At 47.0% G+C, this 24,832-nt stretch overlaps 1 protein-coding gene across 1 annotated transcript in view; it reads right to left on the bottom strand.

Annotated features, from left to right (window-relative positions):
• The window catches only part of fbxo41 (F-box protein 41), a 258,780-nt gene that overhangs the window by 4,078 nt on the left and 229,870 nt on the right, over positions 1-24,832 (bottom strand). The window contains exon 11 of the mRNA XM_038792922.1: positions 4,455-4,570. Coding sequence (XP_038648850.1) covers positions 4,455-4,570 — 116 coding nt within the window. The remainder of the gene's footprint in view (positions 1-4,454; positions 4,571-24,832) is intronic.

Here is a 24,832-nt window from a genome sequence, read left to right as displayed (position 1 = left end):
AACCTCCTCTGGACCCTTACCAAGGCCAGCACATCCTTCCTTAGATACAAGGCCCAAAACTGCTCACAATACTCCAAATGGGGTCTGACCAGAGCCTTATACAGCCTCAGAAGTATATCCCTCATCTTGTATTCTAGCCCTCTTGACATGTATGCTAACATTGCATTTGCCTTCCTAACTGCCGACTGAACCTGCACATTAAGGTTGAGGAGGCCAAATCACTGAGTGTCTTTAAGACAGAGATAGATAGGCTCTTGATCAATAAGGGGATCAGGGGTTATGGGGAGAAGGCAGGAAAATGGGCATGAGAAAAATATCAGCCATGATTGAATGGCGGTGTAGACTCGATGGGCCGAGTGGCCTAATTCTGCTCCAATGTCTTATGGTCTTATAATTTAGATAAATGTGAGGTGATGCATTTTTGTAGATCAAATCGGGGCAGGACCTACTCAGTTAATGGTAGGGATTTGGGGAGAATTACAGAACAAAGAGATCGAGGGTTACAGGTTCATAGCTCCTTGAAGGTGGAGTGGCAGGTGGACAGGGTGGTGAAGAAGGCATTCAGCATGCTGGGTTTCATTGGTCAGAATATTGAATACAGGAGTTGGGACGTCTTGGTGAAGTTGTACAAGACATTAGTAAGACCACACATGGAATACTGTGTTCAGTTCTGGTCACCTTATTATAGAAAGGATATTGTTAAACTAGAAAGAGACAAGTTCAGAAGAGATTTACAAGGATGCTACCAGGACTTGATGGTCTGAGTTATAAGGAGAGGCTGGGACTTTTTTCCCTGGAGCGTGGGCTTAGAGGTGATCTTACAAAGGTCTATAAAATAATGAGGAGTATAGATAAGGTAGATAGTCAACATCTAGAGGAGTCTAGAACGAGAGGGCATAGGTTTAAGGTGAGAGATACAAAAGAGACCAGACGGTGGTGAGTGTCTGGAACGGGCTGCCAGAGGCAGTGGTAGAGGCGGGTACAATTTTTGCTTTAAAAAACAGTTAGACAGTTACATGGGCAGGGTAGGTATAGAGGGATATCGGCCAAATGCGGGCAAGTGGAACTAGCTTAGTGATAGAAACTGGACGGCATGGACAAGCTGGGCCGAAGGGCCTGTTTCCTTGCTGTAAACATCTATGACTCTAAAATTGGCAGCTGAATATCCCTGGTTACAGTTTTCAGGCAGGACAGGGTGGGGATAGAAAAGGAGGGGGAGTAGCACTAATGATGAAGGAATCCATTCCAGTTGTGAGAAGGGGTGATAGACTAAACGGGTCAACACATGAGGCTTCATGGGTCGAACGTGGAAATAAAGTGACACTACTGGGAGTTTACTACAAACCCCCAAATAGTGAAAGGGAGATTGGAGAGCAAATATGTAGGCAGATTTCTGCCTGTTAGAACAAGAGGACAATAATAGTCGGAGACTTTAACTATCTCAATGTCAACTGGGATTCAAACAATGTAAGGGGAACTGAGGGAGAAAAATTCATGCAGTGAATCCAGGAGAGTTTATTCACCCAATTATTTACAAACCCAACAAGAGGAGATGCAATTCTAGACCTCGTCTTGGGGAAGGAAGAAGTCAGTGAAGTGACAGCGAGCATATTGGGGATAGTGATCACAATTCAGTATAATTCAGCATTACCATGGAAACAGACAGAGATGAAGCAGGAGTAAGAATGTTGAACTGGGGGAAGAGAAATTCTGCAGGAATGAGAAGGGACTTGGCTGAGGTGGGCTGGCCGGCATTGCTGGAGGATTAATTAGTGGAAAGTAAGGAAATCAAAGAGGGGGCATGAAAAAAGATTAGCAAGTAAAGTTAAAGAAAACCTGTGCTATACCCTGTATTGTATTATACCTGCTGTATGTAACATGCCTGGGCTTGCCCCTGCTGGCTCCATCTGTGGCTCCTCCCCTCGGGCTCGGGTGTAAATGTGGCCGACCTCCGGCCCTGTCTTCAGTCTGGGCCGGCTGTCAGCAGGTATCTTGAAGCTAATTAAAGCCACAGTTTCACTCTCAACTTGTCCTCTGTCGTTATTGATGGTACATCAAAATCCAAAGATGTTTTGCCAGTATATTAATGGTAAAAGGTTAGGTAAGGAAGCACAGTGGGGCCTATCAGAGATGAAGGGGGGGGGGGGGGGGGGGGGGGGACTTGTGTGAAGATGCAGAGGCTGTGGGAAGGGTTTTAAATGGATATTTTGTCTCTATGTTTACAAAGGAGATGGATGATGCAGATATAGTCGTTAAGGAAGAACACTGAGATACTGGATGGGATAATCATACAGAGAGAAGAAGTACTTGAAGGATTGGAATCCTCGAAAGTTGCTAAGTCGCCAGGGCCAGATGGATTGTTTCCGAGGCTACTGAAGTAGGTCAGGGAGGAGATAGCAGATGCTAGGAGGATGATTTTCCAATCCTCACTGGACACAGGGGAGGTACTGGAGGACTGGGGAAATACAAACGTGGTCCCATTGTTTAAAAAGGGATCAAAGGAAATGCCGAACAATTATAGGCCGGTTAATCTAACGGCAGTGGTGGGGAAATTAGTAAATGAAACCTGAGAGATAGGATTAACTGTCACATAGAAAGTGAGGGACTAGTCAGGATAGTCAGCATGGATTTGTTAAAGAAAGGTCTTGCCTCACAAATTCAATCAAATTCTTTGAGGAGGTGACAAGACGGGTTGATGAAGGTAGTGCGGTGGATGTGGTGTACATGGATTTTAGCAAGATGTTTGACAAAGTCTCACATGGCAGATTGGTCAAGAAAGTGAAAACCCATGGGGTACAGGGCACTGTGACAAACTGGTTAAAAAGCTGGCTTCGTAACAGGAAACAAAGGGTAATGTTCAATGGCTGCCTTTGCAATTGGAAAGTTGATACAAGTGGAGTTCCACAGGGTTCGGCGTCGGGACCCTGACTGTTTGTGTTATATCGTAATGATTGGACATGAACATGGGGGGGGCACAATTTGGAAATTTACAGATGGCAAAGATTGGCCGAGTGGTGGACAGTGTTGAGGATAGCTACAATAGTGGGCGATAAATTTGCAGATGGAATTTAACACAGAGAAGTGTGAGGTCAGCATTTAACAAGGCCAAACAGTTACAGGGAGTATCCAATGAATGGGAATATGCTAAGACGGGTATATAAGTGAGAGATCTTGGTGACAGGTACACAGGTCCCTAAAGGCAAGGTTGTAAAGAAAGCAGATGGAATGCTCTCCTTCATCGGCAGAGGTATAGAATAGAAAAGTAAGGATATATAAATAAGGGCAATTTATCATGGCCTATCCACCTAACCTGCATATCTTTGAGAGGAATCCGGAGCACCCAGAGGAAACCCACGCAGACACGGGAGAACGTGCAGACACCGCACAGACAGTGACTTAATTGAGGCGAACAAAATTATGAGTGGAAGAGATAGGGTGGACAGGATCAAATTGTTTCCCTTGGTGGAGAATTCTAGAAGCAGGGGATATAGATTCAAGGTAGGAGGCAGAAGGTATAGAGGGGACGTGAGGAAGAACCTTTTTACCCAGAGGGCAGTGGGAGTCTGGAATTTGCTGCCCGAGTTGGTGGTGGAGGCAGAGACCCTGAACTCTTTTTAAAAAGTACCTGGATCTGCACCTTCAGTGCTGGAAGCTACAGGGCAATGGACCGGGAGCAGGAAGGTGGGATTAGAAAGGGCACCAGGATGTCCTCCGACAGGCATGGAAAAGGTGGGCTGAATGGCCTCCTTCAGTGCTGTAACTTTTCTATGATGCTTTCTGTTACCAGCATTCGGTCACCATTGATTTTTAAAAAATATAAACTTAGAGTACCGAATTTATTTTTTCCAATTAAGGGGCAATTTAGCAATCCACCTACCCTGCACATCTTTGGGTTGTGGTGGTGAAACCCACGCTAACATGGGGAGAATGCGCAAACTCCACATGGACAGTGACCCAGAGCCGGGATCGAACGTGGGACCTCGGCGCCGTGAGGCAGCAATGCTAACCACTGCGCCACCGTGCTGCCCCCGGTCACCATTGATGATCATTCACTTTGTTATGTCATAGCTTGTAGATGCATAAGGGGCTGTTTAACACAGGGCTTTAAAAGCAGACCAAGGCAGGCCAGCAGCACGATTCAGTTCCCGTACCAGCCTCCCTGAACAGGTGCTGGAATGTGGCGACTAGGGGCTTTTCACAGTAACTTCATTGAAGGCTACTCGTGACAATAAACGATTTTCATTTCATTTCATTTTCAGCTTGCCATTCATTTGTCTACATTCACAGATTATCACATTGTTTGTTATATCATTTGAGTAACTGGAAAAAATGAATTGATTTACTCAGCAATTCCTGAATACAGAAGTTACAAGTTTTATAATGGTAATACCACAAATATTGAATTGATGATGTGGGATTTCTGATTATTCCAGAATGCAGGACAAGGAATCTACCTGAAGTTTGCAGACCATTTCCTCAAACAACCTTCGAGCTTCTGGGCTATCAGGATCCTCAAAGTAATCGACTATACCAATGTGCACGACAATCGATTTTAAACTGCGACACACGCCTGAGAAGGAAAGATCATTCATAGTTAGGCAGACCGTTGGCAGCACAAATCCCCAGTATTGCTGCAAAAGAGACATTTCTGATGAAGCTTTTCATCTAGCATTCATCAAGACAAGAATACAAAGCCAAGGGAGACAACAGTATGAGAAGACAGTACTGATTGGTGGAGGTGTTGGCCAAAGAATACACCAGTTGATGCTGACTGACAGTTAACTGCCAAACATTGTTTGAAATTTAAACTAGGCACATTACCAGAAGGATGTGGAGGCTTTGGAGAGGGTGCAGAGGAGGTTTACCAGGATGTTGCCGGGTCTGGAGGATGTTAGCTATGTGGAGAAGCTAAATAGACTTGGATTGTTTTCATTAGAAAGACGGAGGTTGAGGGGTGTCCTGATAGATGTCTACAAGGGGCATGGATAGAGTGATGGGCAGGCACTCTTTGCCAGGGTGGAGGGGTCAGTCACCAGGGGGCATAGGTTTAAGGTCCGTGGGGCACAGTTTAGAGGAGATGTGTGAGGCAGGTTTTTTTACACAGAGGGTGGTGAGTGCCTGGAACGTACTGCCTGGGGATATTGTGGAAGCAGATACATTAACGGCGTTCAAACAGCATCTTGACAAATACATGGATAGAGTGGTATAGAAGGATACTGCACAAGGAAGTGCTGAGGCTTTAAGCCAAGGGTGGTATCATGACCAGTACAGGCTTAGAGGGCTGAAGGGGCTGTTCCTGTGCTGTATTGTTTTTTGTTATCAAAAGAGGTACAGATCATACCTTCACAGAATCACAGAATTGTTACAGTGCAGGAGGCAATTTTGCCCATAGCGTCTGCATCAGTTCGTCAAACAAGCAGCGTGACTCAGTGTCATTCCCCTGCCTTTTACTGTTTCTATAATCAAACGCCCTCTTGAATGCCTCGATTGAGTGTGGCTCCAACACACTCCCAGGTAGTGCATTCCAGACCCAAGCCATTCGTTGAATGAACAAGGTTTTTCTCATATTCCATTTTCTTCTTTTGCAAATCACTTTAAATCTGTGCCCTCTCATTCGTGATCTTTTTAAGACTGGGAAGAGTTTCTCCCGATCTACTCTGTCCAGCCCCCTCATTATTGTGAACAACTCAAATTTCCTCTCTCCAAGGACAATTGCAATCTCTCCAATCTGTCCTCATAACTGAGACCTTAAGGGACATAGTTAGGATAGTGCAGGTTTCATTCTGTAATCAGAAATGAGGAGTGTTATGGGAGCGGCGTTTTCAGAACCCCAAAGTGTACCATGGAGTTCAACCAGCCTCTCCCTTTAATGTATTGTTGCTTTTGAAGCACACGGCTTGGTCTCCAGGTGTGGTATTACAATTATGGACACGTGGGTTTTTAAACGCAAAACAATGTTTATTCCATGAATTTAACTTAACCTTCTTAAATAAACATTGGATCCCTTAACACTCCTTACTAAATAATCCCTCAAAATGTTCCTTCAAAGCTCCAAAAGACTTCACACCTTTAAACAGAAACACATCAGGTTAAAGACATTACTATTATGAGTTTAAATCACCCAAATGATTCAGAGATAGTCTTTCATTGCAGAGATCACAGCAGATCCAGCTCACTGCAAACACAGACACACCCAAGCTCTTTTCCTCAAAACTGAAACTAAAAACTCCCAAAAAGCAGTAGTGAGCTCAACTCAGCTACCCCCACCCTCTGACATCACTTCAGTAATATGAGCTGCTGCATTTCTTAAAGGTACATTGCTTAAACATCCATTTCTTAAAGGTACATTGCTTAAACATCCATTTCTTAAAGGTCTCTCACATGACAGGAGCAATGTGAGATAGAGAAGCAGATTAAAGAAAGATTCAGACAGAAAGACAGCTAAGAGTAAACAGAAATAAAAATAAGGCACTAGAAAACTCAGCAGCTGTGTGGAGAGAGAGGAAGAGTTAATGTACTGTGCGGCGCGGCAGCACAGTACTTAGCACTGTTGCTTCACAACGGCAGAGTCCCAGGTTCGATTCCCCACTGGGTCACTATCTGTGCGGAATCTGCACGTTCTCCCCGTGTCTGCGTGGGTTTCCTCCGGGTGCTCCGGTTTCCTCCCACAGTCCAAAGACGTGCTTGTTAGGTGAATTGGACATTCTGAATTCTCCCTCTGTGTACCCGAACAGGCGCCGGACTGTGGCGACTAGGGGCCTTTCACAGTAACTTCATTGCAGTGTTAATGTAAGCCTACTTGTGACAATAAATATAAAGATGTTTCAAGTGCTATGATTTCTTCGGAAGTGAAGGTGGAAATGTGATGTTGGAGAAGGGAAAGGGTCAGATGGAGGAAAAGTGAAGTTCAGGGATAGGTGATCCCACTATTCCTGCTATCCACCTGCTGCAATATTCCACTGCGGTTCAGCAGAAGATTGAGGAACAGCTTCCAAATTTCCAATTAGGCTCCTTAAAGCCTCCTGGACTCAATATTGGTTAAACAAGTTCAAACCGTGCCCTCTGTCCTAGTCAGACTGGCTGAGTATTTTCCCCCAAACGTTTCAGTCCAACTCCATTCCCATAAAACAAGAGCAGGTGCTTTTTGGAAATCAGTTTTGTTTGCAAATATTTCACATGACATTGGTTTATTGTATTGCTGTATTGTGAATTGGTTAATACCAGCATGGCTCACAGCCAGCACACGTTGATGGTTACAAAGAGGTTGAGGGACATTTCCTTTATTGTGGAAGAGAGAGTGTTGTGTTGCACTCGCCACTCTGTTGGCCAAGGCTGAACGTGCAGACTGAAGGTGTCTGGCCCACTCTCCTGGGCAAGACAAAGGACAGGGCCCCATGTCAATGGGGAGACCTGAAACACTGCGGGTCAACTCATCCCCCTCAGCATTCTGCCAGCCCACTCCGTGAGATAGACCCTCATTGGGACAGGTCCCACACCGTGAGATAGACCTTCATTGGGACAGGGCCCACACCATGAGATAGACCTTCATTGGGACAGGGCCCACACTGTGAGATAGACCTTCATTGGGACAGGTCCCACACCGTGAGATAGACCCTCATTGGGACAGGGCCCACACCACCATTTAGGCCCTCATTTTCATGCCTTGACAGGGCGCTCACTTCACCCCCCCTCCCACCCAGGATGCCAAACCCTTCCCCACTGCACCACGCCCTCCCTCCCTTCTGCCCTCTCCACCCCCTCCCTCCCATCTCCCTCCACCCTCTATCCACACCTCGCCGCCCTCCCCCTCTACCCTCCCTCCTCTCCCCCTCCCTCCCTTCTGCCCTCTCCACCCCCTCCCCTCCTCCCTCTCTCCGCTTCGCCCTTCCCCCACCCCGCCCCCCTCCCTTCCTCCCTTATCCCTCCCCCTCACCTCCCCCTCCCTCCACCATCCCTCCCCATCTCCCTCTCTCCACTCCGCCCCCTCCCCTCTTCCCTCCACCCTGTCTCCACCTTGCCGCCCTCCCCCTCCTCCTCTCCACCCTCCCTCCCCTCCTCCCTCCGCCCTCTCTCCACCTTGCCGCCCTCCCCTCCCTCCTCTCCACCCTCCCGCCTCGCCACCCTCCGTCCCTTCCGCCCTCCCCCATTACCCTCCTCCCTCTCCGCCCTCCCTCCCTTCCGCCCTCCCTCCCTTCCGCCCTCCCTCCCCCAATTACCCTCCCCGCCCTCCCTCCCTTCCGCCCTCCCTCCTTTCTAAATCCCTCTTCTGAAAAAGGTAAAGAACCAGCCTTACCCGCAAATGCGTTCCACCTTTAAACAAGTGCAGAGTACAAGAAGATTCTTGTGCGCTTTTAACATTGACTTTTTTTATATAAATATATTTTTTTTCTCTTTAAAATTTTAGATTACCCAATTATTTTTTCCAATTAAGGGGCAATTTAGTGTGGCCAATCCACCTACTCTGCACATTTTTGGATTGTGGGGGCGAAACCCACGCAGACACAGGGAGAATGTGCAAACTCCACACGGACAGCGACCCAGAGCCAGGATCGAACCTGGGACCTCGGCGCCGTGAGGCAGTTGTGCTAACCACTAGGCCACCATGCTGCCCCTTTTAACATTAACTTGAAGGTCGGATATCATTTAAAAAATGTTTGATGTTGATGAATTCATAGATAACGGGGAGCCGATGGATGTGGTATATCTGGATTTCCAGAAAGCCTTTGACAAGGTGCCACACAAAAGGTTGCTGCATAAGATAAAGATGCATGGCATTAAGGGTAAAGTAGTAGCATGGATAGAGGATTGGTTAATTAATAGAAAGCAAAGAGTTGGGATAAATAGGTGTTTCTCTGGTTGGCAATCAGTAGCTAGTGGTGTCCCTCAGGGATCCGTGTTGGGCCCACAATTGTTCACAATCTATAATAGATGGTTTGGAGTTGGGGACCAAGGGCAATGTGTCCAAGTTTGCAGATGACACTAAGATGAGTGGTAAAGTGAAAAGTGCAGAGGATACTGGAAGTCTGCAGAGGGATTTGGACAGGTTAAGTGAATGGGCTAGGGTCTGGCAGATGGAATACAATGTTGACAAATGTGAGGTTATCCATTTTGGTAGGAATAACAGCAAACGGGATTATTATTTAAACGATAAAATATTAAAGCATGCCGCTGTGCAGAGAGACTTGGGTGTGCTAGTGCATGAGTCACAGAAGGTTGGTTTACAGGTGCAACAGGTGATTAAGAAGGCAAATGGAATTTTGTCCTTCATTGCTAGAGGGATGGAGTTTAAGACTAGGGAGGTTATGTTGCAATTGTATAAGGTGTTAATGAGGCCACACCTGGAGTATTGTGTTCAGTTTTGGTCTCCTTACTTGAGAAAGGACGTACTGGCACTGGAGGGTGTGCAGAGGAGATTCACGAGGTTAATCCCAGAGCTGAAGGGTTGGATTATGAGGAGAGGTTGAGTAGACTGGGACTGTACTCGTTGGAATTTAGAAGGATGAGGGGGGATCTTATAGAAACATATAAAATTACGAAGGGAATAGATAGGATTGATGCGGGCAGGTTGTTTCCACTGGCGGGTGAAAGCAGAACTAGGGGACATAGCCTCAAAATAAGGGGAAGTAGATTTAGGACTGAGTTTAGGAGGAACTTCTTCACCCAAAGGGTTGTGAATCTATGGAATTCCTTGCCCAGTGAAGCAGTTGAGGCTCCTTCATTACATGTTTTTAAGGTAAAGATAGATAGTTTTTTGAAGAATAAAGGGATTAAGGGTTATGGTGTTTGGGCCGGAAAGTGGAGCTGAGTCCACAAAAGATCAGCCATGATCTAATTGAATGGCGGAGCAGGCTCGAGGGGCCAGATGGCCTACTCCTGCTCCTAGTTCTTATGTTCTTATTCCGAGTAGGAACATGCTTCCCCCTGGGAGGACACACCGGAAACATGGTGCTGAATTTATCTTTGAATCTCAATCCGTCATCGGGTGTTAGAAAGAAAAGGCCGTCTTCCAGGATGCAAAGCACCAAGGGCATGGATTATAATTATGAGAAGATTTTTGAAGTGTGTTTTTGGTACTGTAGTTTGGAAACTCTCAAATGACAATCCTATGGGGGAATTTTGAGGAGATTCCAGACTTTGATGTTCAGAGTGGAGAGTGCATTTTTCCACAGTCAAATTGTGCAATTAAAAGGGACTTTGTGTTCATGAGATTATAGATTCGATTCACAGAATCACAGAATAACACAGTGCAGAAAAAGCCCATCGAGTCTGCACCAATTCAGGAAAAACACCTGACCTGTCTATCTAATCCCATTTACCAGAACTTGGTCCATAGCATCGAATGTTCTGGGTGCCAAGTGCTCATCCAGGTGCTTTTTAAAGGATGTGAGGCAACCGGCCTCCATCACCCTCCCAGGCTGTGTGTTCCAGACCGTCACCACCCTATGGGTAAGATGGTTTTTCCCCAAATCCCCTCCCAGGGGCAGGCATTGGGGGGAGAAACCTCGCGCGGTATCACCATGCCAACCGGATCATGTGTACCCGTTCCAGAACCTGTCAATCTGTCCCAACGTCCATGGAGGTCGCTGGCCGTGCGACTAAAGGCTGTCTCTGATATGGAATTGGCAATCGTGGATAAGTAAGCACCTCACACAACCTAAGTGGATTCCCGAGGGTGGGCGGGCCTTTTAGCATGTGGGAGTTATTGCCCCGCATCCCAATCAGCCTGGACACTACAGGAGCAACACCACACAGGCAGCATCAACATCCCAACACCCAGGGGAATGGGACACAGCTCAGCGGACATGTCCACAGCCAGACGGAGAGTGAGCGCCACATGGAGAGGACCAACACCCGGTCCAGGTGACGTTCTGTGCAGGTGTCTGGGGTGCAGGGTATGGGGACCGGTGAGGGGGGGCCCACTGCGGCCGGGATGTATGGGCAGGACGTTCTGGGTGGGGATCACTGCGGGATGGTGCAGCCACCTGGGTTTGCCACTTCCTGATTCCAAAATGGAGACCCGCAAAGAATACAGGGAAAAGTGGTCAGGGACAGGGAAACAAGCAGGTGCAAGGTTTCCTGTGTATTAAGACTTGCAGAAACCCAGACAGAACCGAAACCAGCAACCATCTGCATATTAATGAGCAATCCCCAGGAACAATTAGATACATTAGGAACATTGAAACGATCGGGACCAAACCAGACTCCCTGGCGCCAACGGACACAGGAACCGCCCAGCGATCAGGGAACAGCTCCAGTATTGGAGAAATCGATTGAAGCGATTGGGACTTGGTCCAATTGATTGGGACCATGTCCGGGGTCCGCCCAAAAGGGCGCGAAACCCCTGGGGACTATAAAATAGAGTCCCCAAGTTCAGTTCGCTCTCTTGGCACTTGGCTCTCAGCGAACAGTGACCGGCCTAACAGCTTCTTGGCAGGGTCTCTCAGCAGCTCGAAACAACTCTTGACCGTGACTCTCAACAAGGAGAGACTTGCCTAGCAGCTGCACCAACCAAGTAAGTCTCCAGTCAACGCACGCTACGAGATAGGCGCTCCTAGCTACTAGTCTATACCAGCTTGAAGCCCGCAGACTCAGAATCGAACGAAAGGCCATTGTTCCCCTGACCTGGTGGGCCATTTCCACAGCTAAGTATCGGCCTTTTAGTGTTAGAGATAATCTAGTAAGTAGAGTTTTATGCATGAGTAGTGATTGGCTGTGTATAATAAATGTGTTTGATTTGAAACTTACTAACTGGTGTGTTGAGTTATTGATCAGCACTTGGCTTTGAACCTCGTGGTGGTATTATAAACATACCTGGCGACTCTAGAGCAAAGGTTATTAAAACAGAGCAATGGGCAGCACGGTGGCACAGTGGTTAGCATTGCTGCCTACGGTGCTGAGGACCCGGGTTCGAATCCCGGCCCTGGGTCACTGTCTGTGAGGAGTTTGCACATTCTCCCCGTGTCTGCGTGGGTTTCACCCCCACAACCCAAAAGATGTGCAGGTTAGGTGGATTGGCCAGGCTAAATTGCCCCTTAATTGGAAAAAATAATTGGGTACTCTAAATTTATTTTTAAAAATTTAAAACAGAGCAATTAAGTAAAAGCACAACGAGCAACATTTATTGGCGAACCCTGACGGGACTCAACTTAGAAGTGCCCCCCCCCCCCCTCCACTTCGAGAGAACCCAAAAATTTGAATTAGAATCCAATTGGGAACAGAAATAAATACAAGTGTTCAAGCAGTTCTGATCAATCCTCCAGAATTCGGAAGTGTGTTAATGCATGCGTACTAACAGGGATATAAGGAAGTGTGTTAATGCATGCGTACTAACAGGGATATAAGGAAGTGTGTTAATGCATGCGTAACTAACAGGGATATAAGGAAGTGTGTTAATGCATGCGTACTAACAGGGATATAAGGAAGTGTGTTAATGCATGCGTACTAACAGGGATATAAGGAAGTGTGTTAATGCATGCGTACTAACAGGGATATAAGGAAGTGTGTTAATGCATGCGTACTAACAGGGATATAAGGAAGTGTGTTAATGTATATGTAACTGACAGGGATATAAGGAAGTGTGTTAATGCATGCGTAACTAACAGGGATATAAGGAAGTGTGTTAACGCATGCGTACTAACAGGGATATAAGGAAGTGTGTTAATGCATGCGTAACTAACAGGGATATAAGGAAGTGTGTTAACGCATGCGTACTAACAGGGATATAAGGAAGTGTGTTAATGCATGCGTACTAACAGGGATATAAGGAAGTGTGTTAATGCATGCGTACTAACAGGGATATAAGGAAGTGTGTTAATGCATGCGTACTAACAGGGATATAAGGAAATGTGTTAATGCATGCGTACTAACAGAGATATAAGGAAGTGTGTTAATGCATGCGTACTAACAGGGATATAAGGAAGTGTGTTAATGCATGCGTACTAACAGGGATATAAGGAAGTGTGTTAATGCATGCGTACTAACAGGGATATAAGGAAGTGTGTTAATGCATGCGTACTAACAGGGATATAAGGAAGTGTGTTAATGCATGCGTACTAACAGGATATAAGGAAGTGTGTTAATGCATGCGTACTAACAGGGATATAAGGAAGTGTGTTAATGCATGCGTACTAACAGGGATATAAGGAAGTGTGTTAATGCATGCGTACTAACAGGGATATAAGGAAGTGTGTTAATGCATGCGTACTAACAGGGATATAAGGAAGTGTGTTAATGCATGCGTACTAACAGGGATATAAGGAAGTGTGTTAATGCATGCGTACTAACAGGGATATAAGGAAGTGTGTTAATGCATGCGTACTAACAGGGATATAAGGAAGTGTGTTAATGCATGCGTACTAACAGGGATATAAGGAAGTGTGTTAATGCATGCGTACTAACAGGGATATAAGGAAGTGTGTTAATGCATGCGTACTAACAGGGATATAAGGAAGTGTGTTAATGCATGCGTACTAACAGGGATATAAGGAAGTGTGTTAATGCATGCGTAACTAACAGGGATATAAGGAAGTGTGTTAATGCATGCGTACTAACAGGGATATAAGGAAGTGTGTTAATGCATGCATACTAACAGGGATATAAGGAAGTGTGTTAATGCATGCGTACTAACAGGGATATAAGGAAGTGTGTTAATGCATGCGTACTAACAGGGATATAAGGAAGTGTGTTAATGCATGCGTACTAAAAGGGATATAAGGAAGTGTGTTAATGCATGCGTACTAACAGGGATATAAGGAAGTGTGTTAATGCATGCGTACTAACAGGGATATAAGGAAGTGTGTTAATGCATGCATACTAACAGGGATATAAGGAAGTGTGTTAATGCATGCGTACTAACAGGGATATAAGGAAGTGTGTTAATGTATATGTAACTGACAGGGATATAAGGAAGTGTGTTAATGCATGCGTAACTAACAGGGATATAAGGAAGTGTGTTGACGCATGCGTACTAACAGGGATATAAGGAAGTGTGTTAATGCATGCGTACTAACAGGGATATAAGGAAGTGTGTTAATGCATGCGTACTAACAGGGATATAAGGAAGTATGTTAATACATGCGTACTAACAGGGATATAAGGAAGTGTGTTAATGCATGCGTACTAACAGGGATATAAGGAAGTGTGTTAATGCATGCGTACTAACAGGGATATAAGGAAGTGTGTTAATGCATGCGTACTAACAGGGATATAAGGAAGTGTGTTAATGCATGCGTACTAACAGGGATATAAGGAAGTGTGTTAATGCATGCGTACTAACAGGGATATAAGGAAGTGTGTTAATGCATGCGTAACTAACAGGGATATAAGGAAGTGTGTTAACGCATGCGTACTAACAGGGATATAAGGAAGTGTGTTAATGCATGCGTACTAACAGGGATATAAGGAAGTGTGTTAATGCATGCGTAACTAACAGGGATATAAGGAAGTGTGTTAATGCATGCGTACTAACAGGGATATAAGGAAGTGTGTTAATGCATGCGTACTAACAGGGATATAAGGAAGTGTGTTAATGCATGCGTACTAACAGGGATATAAGGAAGTGTGTTAATGCATGCGTACTAACAGGGATATAAGGAAGTGTGTTAATGCATGCGTACTAACAGGGATATAAGGAAGTGTGTTAATGCATGCGTACTAACAGGGATATAAGGAAGTGTGTTAATGCATGCGTACTAACAGGGATATAAGGAAGTGTGTTAATGCATGCGTACTAACAGGGATATAAGGAAGTGTGTTAATGCATGCGTACTAACAGGGATATAAGGAAGTGTGTTAATGCATGCGTACTAACAGGGATATAAGGAAGTGTGTTAATGCATGCGTAACTAACAGGGATATAAGGAAGTGTGTTAATGCATGCGTAACTAACAGGGATATAAGGAAGTGTGTTAATGCATGCGTACTAACAATGATATAAGGAAGTGTGTTAATGCATGTGTAACTAACAGGGATATAAGGAAGTGTGTTAACGCATGCGTAACTAACAGGGATATAAGGAAGTGTGTTAATGCATGCGTACTAACAATGATATAAGGAAGTGTGTTAATGCATGTGTAACTAACAGGGATATAAGGAAGTGTGTTAACGCATGCGTACTAACAGGGATATAAGGAAGTGTGTTAATGCATGCGTACTAACAGGGATATAAGGAAGTGTGTTAATGTATATGTAACTGACAGGGATATAAGGAAGTGTGTTAATGCATGCGTACTAACAGGGATATAAGGAAGTGTGTTAATGCATGCGTACTAACAGGGATATAAGGAAGTGTGTTAATGCATGCGTAACTAACAGGGATATAAGGAAGTGTGTTAATGCATGCGTACTAACAATGATATAAGGAAGTGTGTTAATGCATGTGTAACTAACAGGGATATAAGGAAGTGTGTTAATGCATGCGTAACTAACAGGGATATAAGGAAGTGTGTTAATGCATGCGTACTAACAATGATATAAGGAAGTGTGTTAATGCATGCGTAACTAACAGGGATATAAGGAAGTGTGTTAATGCATGCGTACTAACAATGATATAAGGAAGTGTGTTAATGCATGCGTACTAACAGGGATATAAGGAAGTGTGTTAATGCATGCGTACTAACAGGGATACAAGGTAAACCTGATAGATTTTGTTGAGAAAAACTGTCGGGAGTTTGTAATCCGGAAAATAGCGAAAGCCGTACCCGTGTTTGCAGCACCGCCTTATTACCCCTTGTTCCAAATTTAAAGAGCACTCAGATAGGAGAAATAGCAATGAAGGCAATGGAACGCCTCATGAACCCACAGGAATTCGTGGTCCCAGCGACCAGCCGAGTAGGATAGTGTCCCGTTTGGGAAGTTGAGATTAGAAGGTACCTCAAAGGGAAGGGATAGCCCCTTTGGAGTGACTTTTGTGCTAATGAGGGAACAGGTCCCGGGAGTATAGGACATACTTGGTGGGAGAACCTGAGTGAAATCCATAAGAAGAGCTTAGGGAAAGCTCGCAAGCCGATGGCAATCGTATCCTGTCTGGCACAATTGCGAGGCACAGAGGAGATCGTCCGGACGCTCCGCAAAGAGTTAGAAGAGAGGAATCGAATGAGTAAAGTTGATGTCAGTGAGATAGTGAGAGAGAATATAGAATTAAGAAGGAAGTTTCATAGAATTTATAGAATTTACAGTGCAGAAGTAGGCCATTCGGCCCATCGAGTCTGCACCGGCTCCTGGAAAGAGCATCCTACCCAAGGTCAACACCTCCACCCTATCCCCACAACCCAGTATCCCCACCCAACACTAAGGGCAATTTGGACACTAAGGGCAATTTATCATGGCCAATCCACATAACCTGCACATCTTTGTACTGTGGGAGAAAACCGGAGCACCCGGAGGAAACCCACGCACACACGGGGAGGATGTGCAGACTCCACACAGACAGTGACCCAGCCGGGAATCGAACCTGGGACCCTGGAGCTGTGAAGCAATTGTGCTATCCACAATGTTACCGTGCAGCGAAGGACAGAGAGGTGGATGATGCCAAGAGGGCACACCAGTCTTGTCTAGCGCACCTGAGCAGCTTCCAGACCCAGTACGACAAGGCCTACCAGGACTACACAGCGTGTAGTCCTGGTAAGAGAAGAGACAGAGAAACAGGTAGAGGCATTGCAAAAGCAGTGCAGCGATCTGAAAGCAGCATTAAGAAATGAAAATGAAAATGAAAAACCGCTTATTGTCACGAGTAGGCTTCAATGAAGTTACTGTGAAAAGCCCCTAGTCGCCACATTCCGGCGCCTGTCCGGGGAGGCTGGTACGGGAATCGAACGGTGCTGCTGGCCTGCTTTAAAAGCCAGTGATTAGCCCTGTGAGCTAAACCAGCCCCTTGTGAGCTAAACTAGCACTCCATGTTGCCACCACAGAGCAGAGACAAAGCTCAGCTGATCATGCAAAATGCCGGAAGCAGATTGCAGAACTGCAGTCTTTGCTTTCAGTCCAAAACAAATTCCAAAGCACATTTGGATCCCAATTAGATGAAGAAAATGGCCCCGATTGGCAAGAACTAAATGAAACCGCGCATAGGTATGTACAGGGAACATGTGCGCAAGAAAAGCCCAAAAGAGAAATGCACCCCAACCCCCCACAGAGCAGATAGATCACACTCCTATGAATCCAGTCACCACCCACCGCAGAGCTGCAGCGGACGGAGACACGGATTTCATGTACACGACCCCCTTAACCGTGACCCAATTACGGGACGCGTGCAAAAAGATCACACCGTTCCTCCCCACCTCAGACCCCCACCAATTCTTTGCTAGTTAAGCAGCAGGCGACCATGTACGGCCTGGATGAGCGTGAGCAAGTGAAGCTCACAGTTTTGAGCCTAGACCCTTCCCTTGTAGCAGCCCTCCCCGACCCACAGACGGTAGGAGGAGGCACCCTTGCAGAGATGCACACGGCGATCCTAGATGCGATCGGTTACAATAGAAGTGACCCCGTAGAAGGCCTGGATAAGTGCAGGCAGAAGAAAACAGAAGACCCGACAGCATTTGCTGGACGTCTGTGGATCCATTTTATGACAGTTTTCGGAGATTTAACCCACATGCATTTGTCCACAGAAAACATGGCCAAATGGACCCGAACCCTGATCTCTCATGCCACAGAGGCAGGACAGAGAGCTTGTGCGAATTATGATCCCTCAGATGAGGCCCACAACAAAAACTGGGTTTTAAAAAGGTTGTCCCACGCTTGGGAGCAATCTGTACACAATAAACCCGTGTTTAGGAAACCCGAAGAAGAGCAGGCAGAGGCAGATATTCACGCAGTAAAGACACACCAAAACCCCGCCTGGGTAAACGAAGGCAGGAACAGCCCACCACAGAAATCTCAGGAATGTTATAACTGTGGACAATTAGGTCACTTTGCACGAGAGTGCAATGCCCCACAAAAGCCACAGAGAGCCCAGCAGACAGGCACTCTAAATAGGAATAGGGCAAAGCCTATTCACAGTGTAAGCACCTGTTCAGACCAGACAGACATGAACGGCACAGACTGACGGTGTTCGGGCTCCCCAACTTGGGTCTGCGACACCCTTTGGGATAGGTCCGGCCGACCGGTCATTGCAGCGAAAGTACGGGGACAGCCCGTTGAACTTCTCTGGGATGCAGGAGGGTCCCACACCACAATAATTCCTCCACCATGTTCCAAAAAGACATGTGGCCCACCACAGACACCATCACCCTCAGCGGCTTCACAGGCCACTCACAGCAGGGACACATCACAGCCCCTGTATCCATTCAGATTGGCAACATTACTACCAAACACCCCATCGTTTTAGTTGACCTGCCCCACACAGCAGAACACATTTTGGGCATCGATTTTATGAACTCGCACAATCTGTCCTTTGACCCAGTAAACAAATGTGTCTGGAAAATGGCAAAGTCAGCAAGAGCCCCCGCCACGCTCACAGTAGGGGATTACGCTAATAGGATCAGCGTAGTCGGCGAATACTGGTTTGACCCGACCACAATTAGCACAGACAAACAGGTTAGGGCAATTCTGCAGACAAACAGAGCAGCATTTGCAAGTCATAAACATGGCTGTGGCAGGATGGCTGGTTCGGTTCAAATTACAGGACCTGACCCTAGACCCCAGAAGCAATATGGATTTCCCCAAGAGGCAGAGGGAGAAATCTCCAAGGTTATTGATAGCTTATTAGAGCAGGGCATACTAAGATCAGTAGTTTCCACTAATAATGCCCCGATTTGGCCAGTGAGGAAGCCCGATGGATCATGGCGACTGACCATCGATTACCGGGAACTCAACAAAGTCACCCCAGCCACAGCCCCCACGGTAGCCACAAGTCCCGAGACCATGCTCAAACAGGGACTCCACTCACGATATTTTACAGTTTTGGACATCAGTAACGGATTCTGGTCCATTCCATTGGCTAAAGCAAGCCAGTATAAATTTGCCTTCACTTTCAAAGGTCAGCAATATATGTGGACATGCTTCCCACAAGGATTCCACAACTCCCCCTCCATTTTCCAGACAGCTGGCAAATGGTTTAGCTAAATTTTCTCTCCCCGAATGTCTGGTCCAGTATGTGGACGACCTGTTACTGCAGACAGACACAAAGGCAGAGCACATCTCGCTTCTGTCCGAACTCCTAGGGCTCCTGCAGCAAATTGGATGCAAAGTGAACCCCAAAAAGGCCCAAATTTTGGAAGATAAAGTGGTATATTTGGGAACAATTATCATGCACGGTAAACGCGAGACCGAGCATAAAAGGATTGACTTGATTGTCAAATTGCCCCTTCCCCAGAAATTATCAGCCCTCCGGTCGTTTTTAGGACTGGTTGGCTACTGTAGAAACCACATAGATGGTTTCACCACCAAAGCAGCCCCCCCCCCCCCCCCCCCCCGACCTCCTGAAGAAAGGAGCCCCTTGGGAATGGCTTCCGCAGCATACGGATGCTGTGGATGCTTTGAAAAGAGCCCTCATCGCAGCCCCCGCACTACAGGTTCCAGACCCGCTTTCCCCCTATTCTATAGAGGTAGCTGCCACAGACCGCACCCTTTCGGCCGTGCTCCTCCAGGAACGGCACAAACAGTTAAGACCCGTGGCATACGCATCAAGAGTTTTAGATCCGGTGGAGCGGGGATTTTCTGCCTGTGAAAGGCACCTGCTTGCAGTTTTCTGGGCAGTTCAATATTTTTCATATATAACCGGACTAAACCCCATCACAATCCTCACGGAACACACCCCCACCCAACTTTTATTAGACGGACGACGTAAGGACGGCACAGTTAGCCAGATCCGAGCAGCCAGATGGACCCTTCTTTTGCAGGGACGGGACATCACTGTTAAACGGACCAAAACCCACACTTTCCGAGCCGACAACCTACAGTACCCAGGCACCCCCCCATGAATGTGAAATTATCTCAACCCACCATAACACAGGCCCCTTCGTCGCTGAAACACCTCCCAGGAAGATAGGTAGTTCACCCCAGAGCCCCCAGCACACAGACACGTGCGCATCCTTGAGAATATATGTGGATGGCTCTTCCACTGTATTAGATGGAAAACGCATAACAGGATGCGGTATTTATGTAGAGGATGCGCAGGGACGCACCCGAGAAGAAATCTCATTAAAGGTACCAGGACACTTAAACTCGCAGGCAGCAGAACTGGCAGCCGTTGCATATATAGTAGATCACCCCGATTCCTTCCCCAGCCCAGCAGATACTCAGACAGCCTCTATGTCTGCAACAGCCTAACAGAATTCCTACCCCTGTGGGAAGCAAGAGGATTTGTTTCTGCAGACAGTAAACCTCTCCCATCAGCCCCATTACTCTGCCACATATTAGAACAAGCAAAGGACAGGACGTATGAAATCATAAAAGTTCGTAGTCACCACCGTTCTTCCCCACCTGGAAATGAGAAAGCTTACGCACTAGCTAAAGCAGGCTCCAGGCAATGTTATTTTTGGACCCCCCCCCCCCGAAAGCGCCCCAGTCCACGCAGCGCAGGTCTCACAAACCAATATCCAAGATTTAGTGCAGGCCCAGAAACAAGATGGAAATCTCAGGGAGATTTTAAAAGGAAACTTCCCAGCACCGTATGATAAGTTTAGGAATTCTCTGCCCACACATGACGATGTGATCCTGAAAGACACTCTTTATGTGGTTCCTGAACAGGACAGGAATCAACTCATTTGTTTGTTCCATGATAGTCATGGACACCAGGGAATTGAGCCCACTGTAGCCCACCTCAGGCAGCTCTGTTGGTGGCCGAATTTAAAATCAGATATCACCCACTATGTAGAGAATTGCCTTATCTGTGCCCAGAACAATATGGATAGATATGTGAAAAAAGCTCAACTCAGCCACACCCGCCCCATTAATGGCCCCTGGACTAACCTCCAGATTGATTTTATAGGACCATTGCCCCCTTGCAGGAATGGTTACAAATATGTGTTGGTGGTTATCGACACATTTACAAAATTCCCATCAAGGACAAACACGGCAAAGACCACAGCTAAGATTCTGACCCACCACATCTTTACGAGATGGGGACTCCCCCGCAGCATTGAATCCGACCAAGGCTCCCATTTCACGGGACGTGTCATGAGAAACATCCTAACTATATTTGGCGTCACCCAAATATTTCATATCGCATACCAGCCCCAGTCAAGTGGTATTGTGGAACGAATGAATCGGACCCTAAAAGCCACTCTCAGAAAAATGGTCCAACAGAATAACACCACTTGGGACTCAGTTCTCCCTTTTGCATTAATGTTTTTGCGTAACACTGTTTCCACATCCACAGGTTACACCCCACACACTCTCATGACCGGACGCCCCATGAAAGGCACGGAATATTTATTAGGACTTAACTTGACCAGCCCCGAAGTGACGGCCCTCACCCACGAGAACGCAGTAAGACAGCTTGTAGAGAACGTTAAAACGGCTCAGCCAGCAGCCGCAGTAAAACTAGGCACCAGAAAGAAACAGAGCAAGGCGTGTTTCAACAAGACAGTGCATGCGACTGAGTTTGATGTAGGACAGCAGGTTATGCTCTCCCTGTACAACCCCAGCACGTTCCTGTCACCCAAGTATTCAGGTCCGTACTCCATTGCGGACAAAGTAAGCCCCTCCATGTATAAAATAAAGTACCCCAACGGGAAGACTGCGTGGTTTCATATTAACCAGCTGAAGACATATGGCTCGCAGTCCAACCAGGTCATGCTCAACACAGCAGATAACCACGCCCCGTCCACAGGAAACGTATTCCTACCCTCCCCCAGCACGTCCAGCCCATCCACGGACTTGACTCCGCCCCCTTACTCTAGACTCCGCCCCTGAACGCCCACAAGCAGCAGCGACAGCGACTGTGACTCAGACGACAGCCACAGCACACCTCCCTACTATCCCCATGCAACAGGCCCCACTCCCAGCGACTCTGATCACGAATCGAGTGATCCCTTTCTGATCACATTCCTTAACAACCCACGCCCAACACCTCCGCCCTACGATGAAGACCCCGACTCCATTACCACAGAACGGGGGCCTCACGGTAGCATGGTGGTTAGCATCAATGCTTCACAGCTCCAGGGTCCCAGGTTCGATTCCCGGCTGGGTCACTGTCTGTGTGGAGTCTGCACGTCCTCCCCGTGTGTGCGTGGGTTTCCTCCGGGTGCTCTGGTTCCCTCCCACAGTCCAAAGATGTGTGGGTTAGGTGGATTGGCCATGCTAAATTGCCCGTAGTGTAAGGTTAATGGGGGGATTGTTGGGTTACGGGTATACGGGTTACGTGGGTTTAAGTAGGGTGATCATTGCTCGGCACAACATCGAGGGCCGAAGGGCCTGTTCTGTGCTGTACTGTTCTATGTTCTATGTTCTAACTGGACACAAGCATTTGGCACCGTGGCAATTCGTACAGACTCGTCCGGAACGACAAGATGAACCCAAAGTCACATCACGCAGCTTTGGCGACCCTTCTCCATACAAGAGTATGGCATCCGGGAGAAGATGATGACATTGAGTCTGACTTCCAACATGAGAATCCCTTTGTGACCCTGTTCGCAACAGATAACTGAGGTGCCCAGATGATGTTTTAAAAAGGAACCACTTGGGAGAAACGGTGAATTTCTGATGGAACCTGCACGATATTCGTTGCATGTTTGTTTGTTTGTTTGTGTAATGTTCTTTGTTTGACTCTAAACAGCCTTCCACAGCCCCTCGCCAAGTTTGTCCGCAGATACCTCTGAGAACTTACCGGCCAGCTTCTCAGCAGAAACCACTGAGAGCTTGCCAGAACGCACCTCATAATTGCTCTTCTGATTCGACGGCCAGCTTATCAGCCGAAACCGCTGAGAAGTTGCCCGATCCCAGTCCGTAACTGCTCTTCCGATTCGACGGTTGAGGCATTACTGCAACCCCCCACGATGACTACATTCTTGCCGGTTACTCAGGCAATAGAGAAACGGCAGTGGTCCCTGCCCTGTCTGAGGACCCCCCTCTGGTCAGCCAAGCTCGGGTAGAGCACAGCCGCCCTACCCGGGGATTCCATCCAAATCTTACCCGTCGCGGCCCATACGCACCTCATTTCGGCTCTTTTGGTTCAAGATTTTTGTTTTGCTTTAAGGTGACCCTTCGGTTGCTACCCCTCCTGCTATTCACATCCTCAAACATTTGGATGGTAAATCACGCAGCCTGCGAGACGGCTCGCACTGTTTCAGTATTTTTAAGTATGTCTTGTCCTGAAATTCGGTTAAAAAAAAAATGAGGGAGTCACAGATGGTGACCAATTGTAAAGGGTGATTGGCACGAAAGGACAAGACGTTAAGTAAGGCAGTAACAGAAACTATGCTTGATCCACAGAATTCCAGAAGCTCCAGGACAAGAAGAGAAGAGAAAGATGAAGACGACCTCCATCTTTCTGTATTAGACTCTTTGCATTTGGTTGTGCGCGAACGCGAACCCCCTCACCCCCACCCCCCAGGCCGTCAATGATTCACTCCCCCAAAGCACCCAGAGCCCAGTAACGACCAACGGTACCCCAACATGGTGTGATAAGTTTATCACATGGTATTGCCTTTCATATGTAGTTGAATCACTCCTAGCATTGGCGATACTGTGCAGCATCGTGCAGACTATCCGCATGAGGAAATGGTGAAGGAGAGCCTACCGCTATCGCACCCCGGTATACAGGATAAGAGCCCTTATTTTCGGTTTCCACCAGGCCCCCGAGCCCCTCGACCTACAGTAAAGAACATTTGTTTGTTTGTGCGTCTTCGTTGTAAATAAAGAGAGATGTTCATTTGTGACCAAAAGTTTGTAAAACTCTGTGTTTGACCGCTAAGCCAGAGGAAAATGTGAATGCTGCTATTTTTGTATTGTTAGGAAGTTAGTATCTTTGGATGATTTAAGTGAGATTAGTTTATTGAGGATAGTTAGAGGTTCCATTTTTTTTGTGTTGTAATGCATCTCCCTGTTATGACATAGCGCCCCTTAGAATTGTTAGTTAAAATTTTTATTGCATAGAGGTCAGTGTAGAGGCCAAGGAAGAGTGCCCGCTGGGTCAGGGAATGAAGACACCGCAGTAATGTGATCCTTCATGCTTCGTATTGACGATCACAAGGAGGGGGTGTAGCCACCTGGGTTTGCCACGTCCGGATCATGTGTACCCGTTCCAGAACCTGTCAATCTGTCCCAACGTCCATGGAGGTCGCTGGCCGTGCGACTAAAGGCTGTCTCTGATATGGAATTGGCAATCGTGGATAAGTAAGCACCTCACACAACCTAAGTGGATTCCCGAGGGTGGGCGGGCCTTTTAGCATGTGGGAGTTATTGCCCCGCATCCCAATCAGCCTGGACACTACAGGAGCAACACCACACAGGCAGCATCAACATCCCAACACCCAGGGGAATGGGACACAGCTCAGCGGACATGTCCACAGCCAGACGGAGAGTGAGCGCCACATGGAGAGGACCAACACCCGGTCCAGGTGACGTTCTGTGCAGGTGTCTGGGGTGCAGGGTATGGGGACCGGTGAGGGGGGGCCCACTGCGGCCGGGATGTATGGGCAGGACGTTCTGGGTGGGGATCACTGCGGGATGGTGCAGCCACCTGGGTTTGCCACTTCCTGATTCCAAAATGGAGACCCGCAAAGAATACAGGGAAAAGTGGTCAGGGACAGGGAAACAAGCAGGTGCAAGGTTTCCTGTGTATTAAGACTTGCAGAAACCCAGACAGAACCGAAACCAGCAACCATCTGCATATTAATGAGCAATCCCCAGGAACAATTAGATACATTGAAACAATTGAAATGAAATGAAAATC

This window comes from Scyliorhinus canicula, chromosome 3, assembly GCF_902713615.1.
Source record: "Scyliorhinus canicula chromosome 3, sScyCan1.1, whole genome shotgun sequence".
NCBI lineage: Eukaryota > Metazoa > Chordata > Chondrichthyes > Carcharhiniformes > Scyliorhinidae > Scyliorhinus > Scyliorhinus canicula.
The sequence above is the reverse complement of the archived record's forward strand: the minus strand, read 5'-3'. Positions and strand labels throughout refer to the sequence as shown.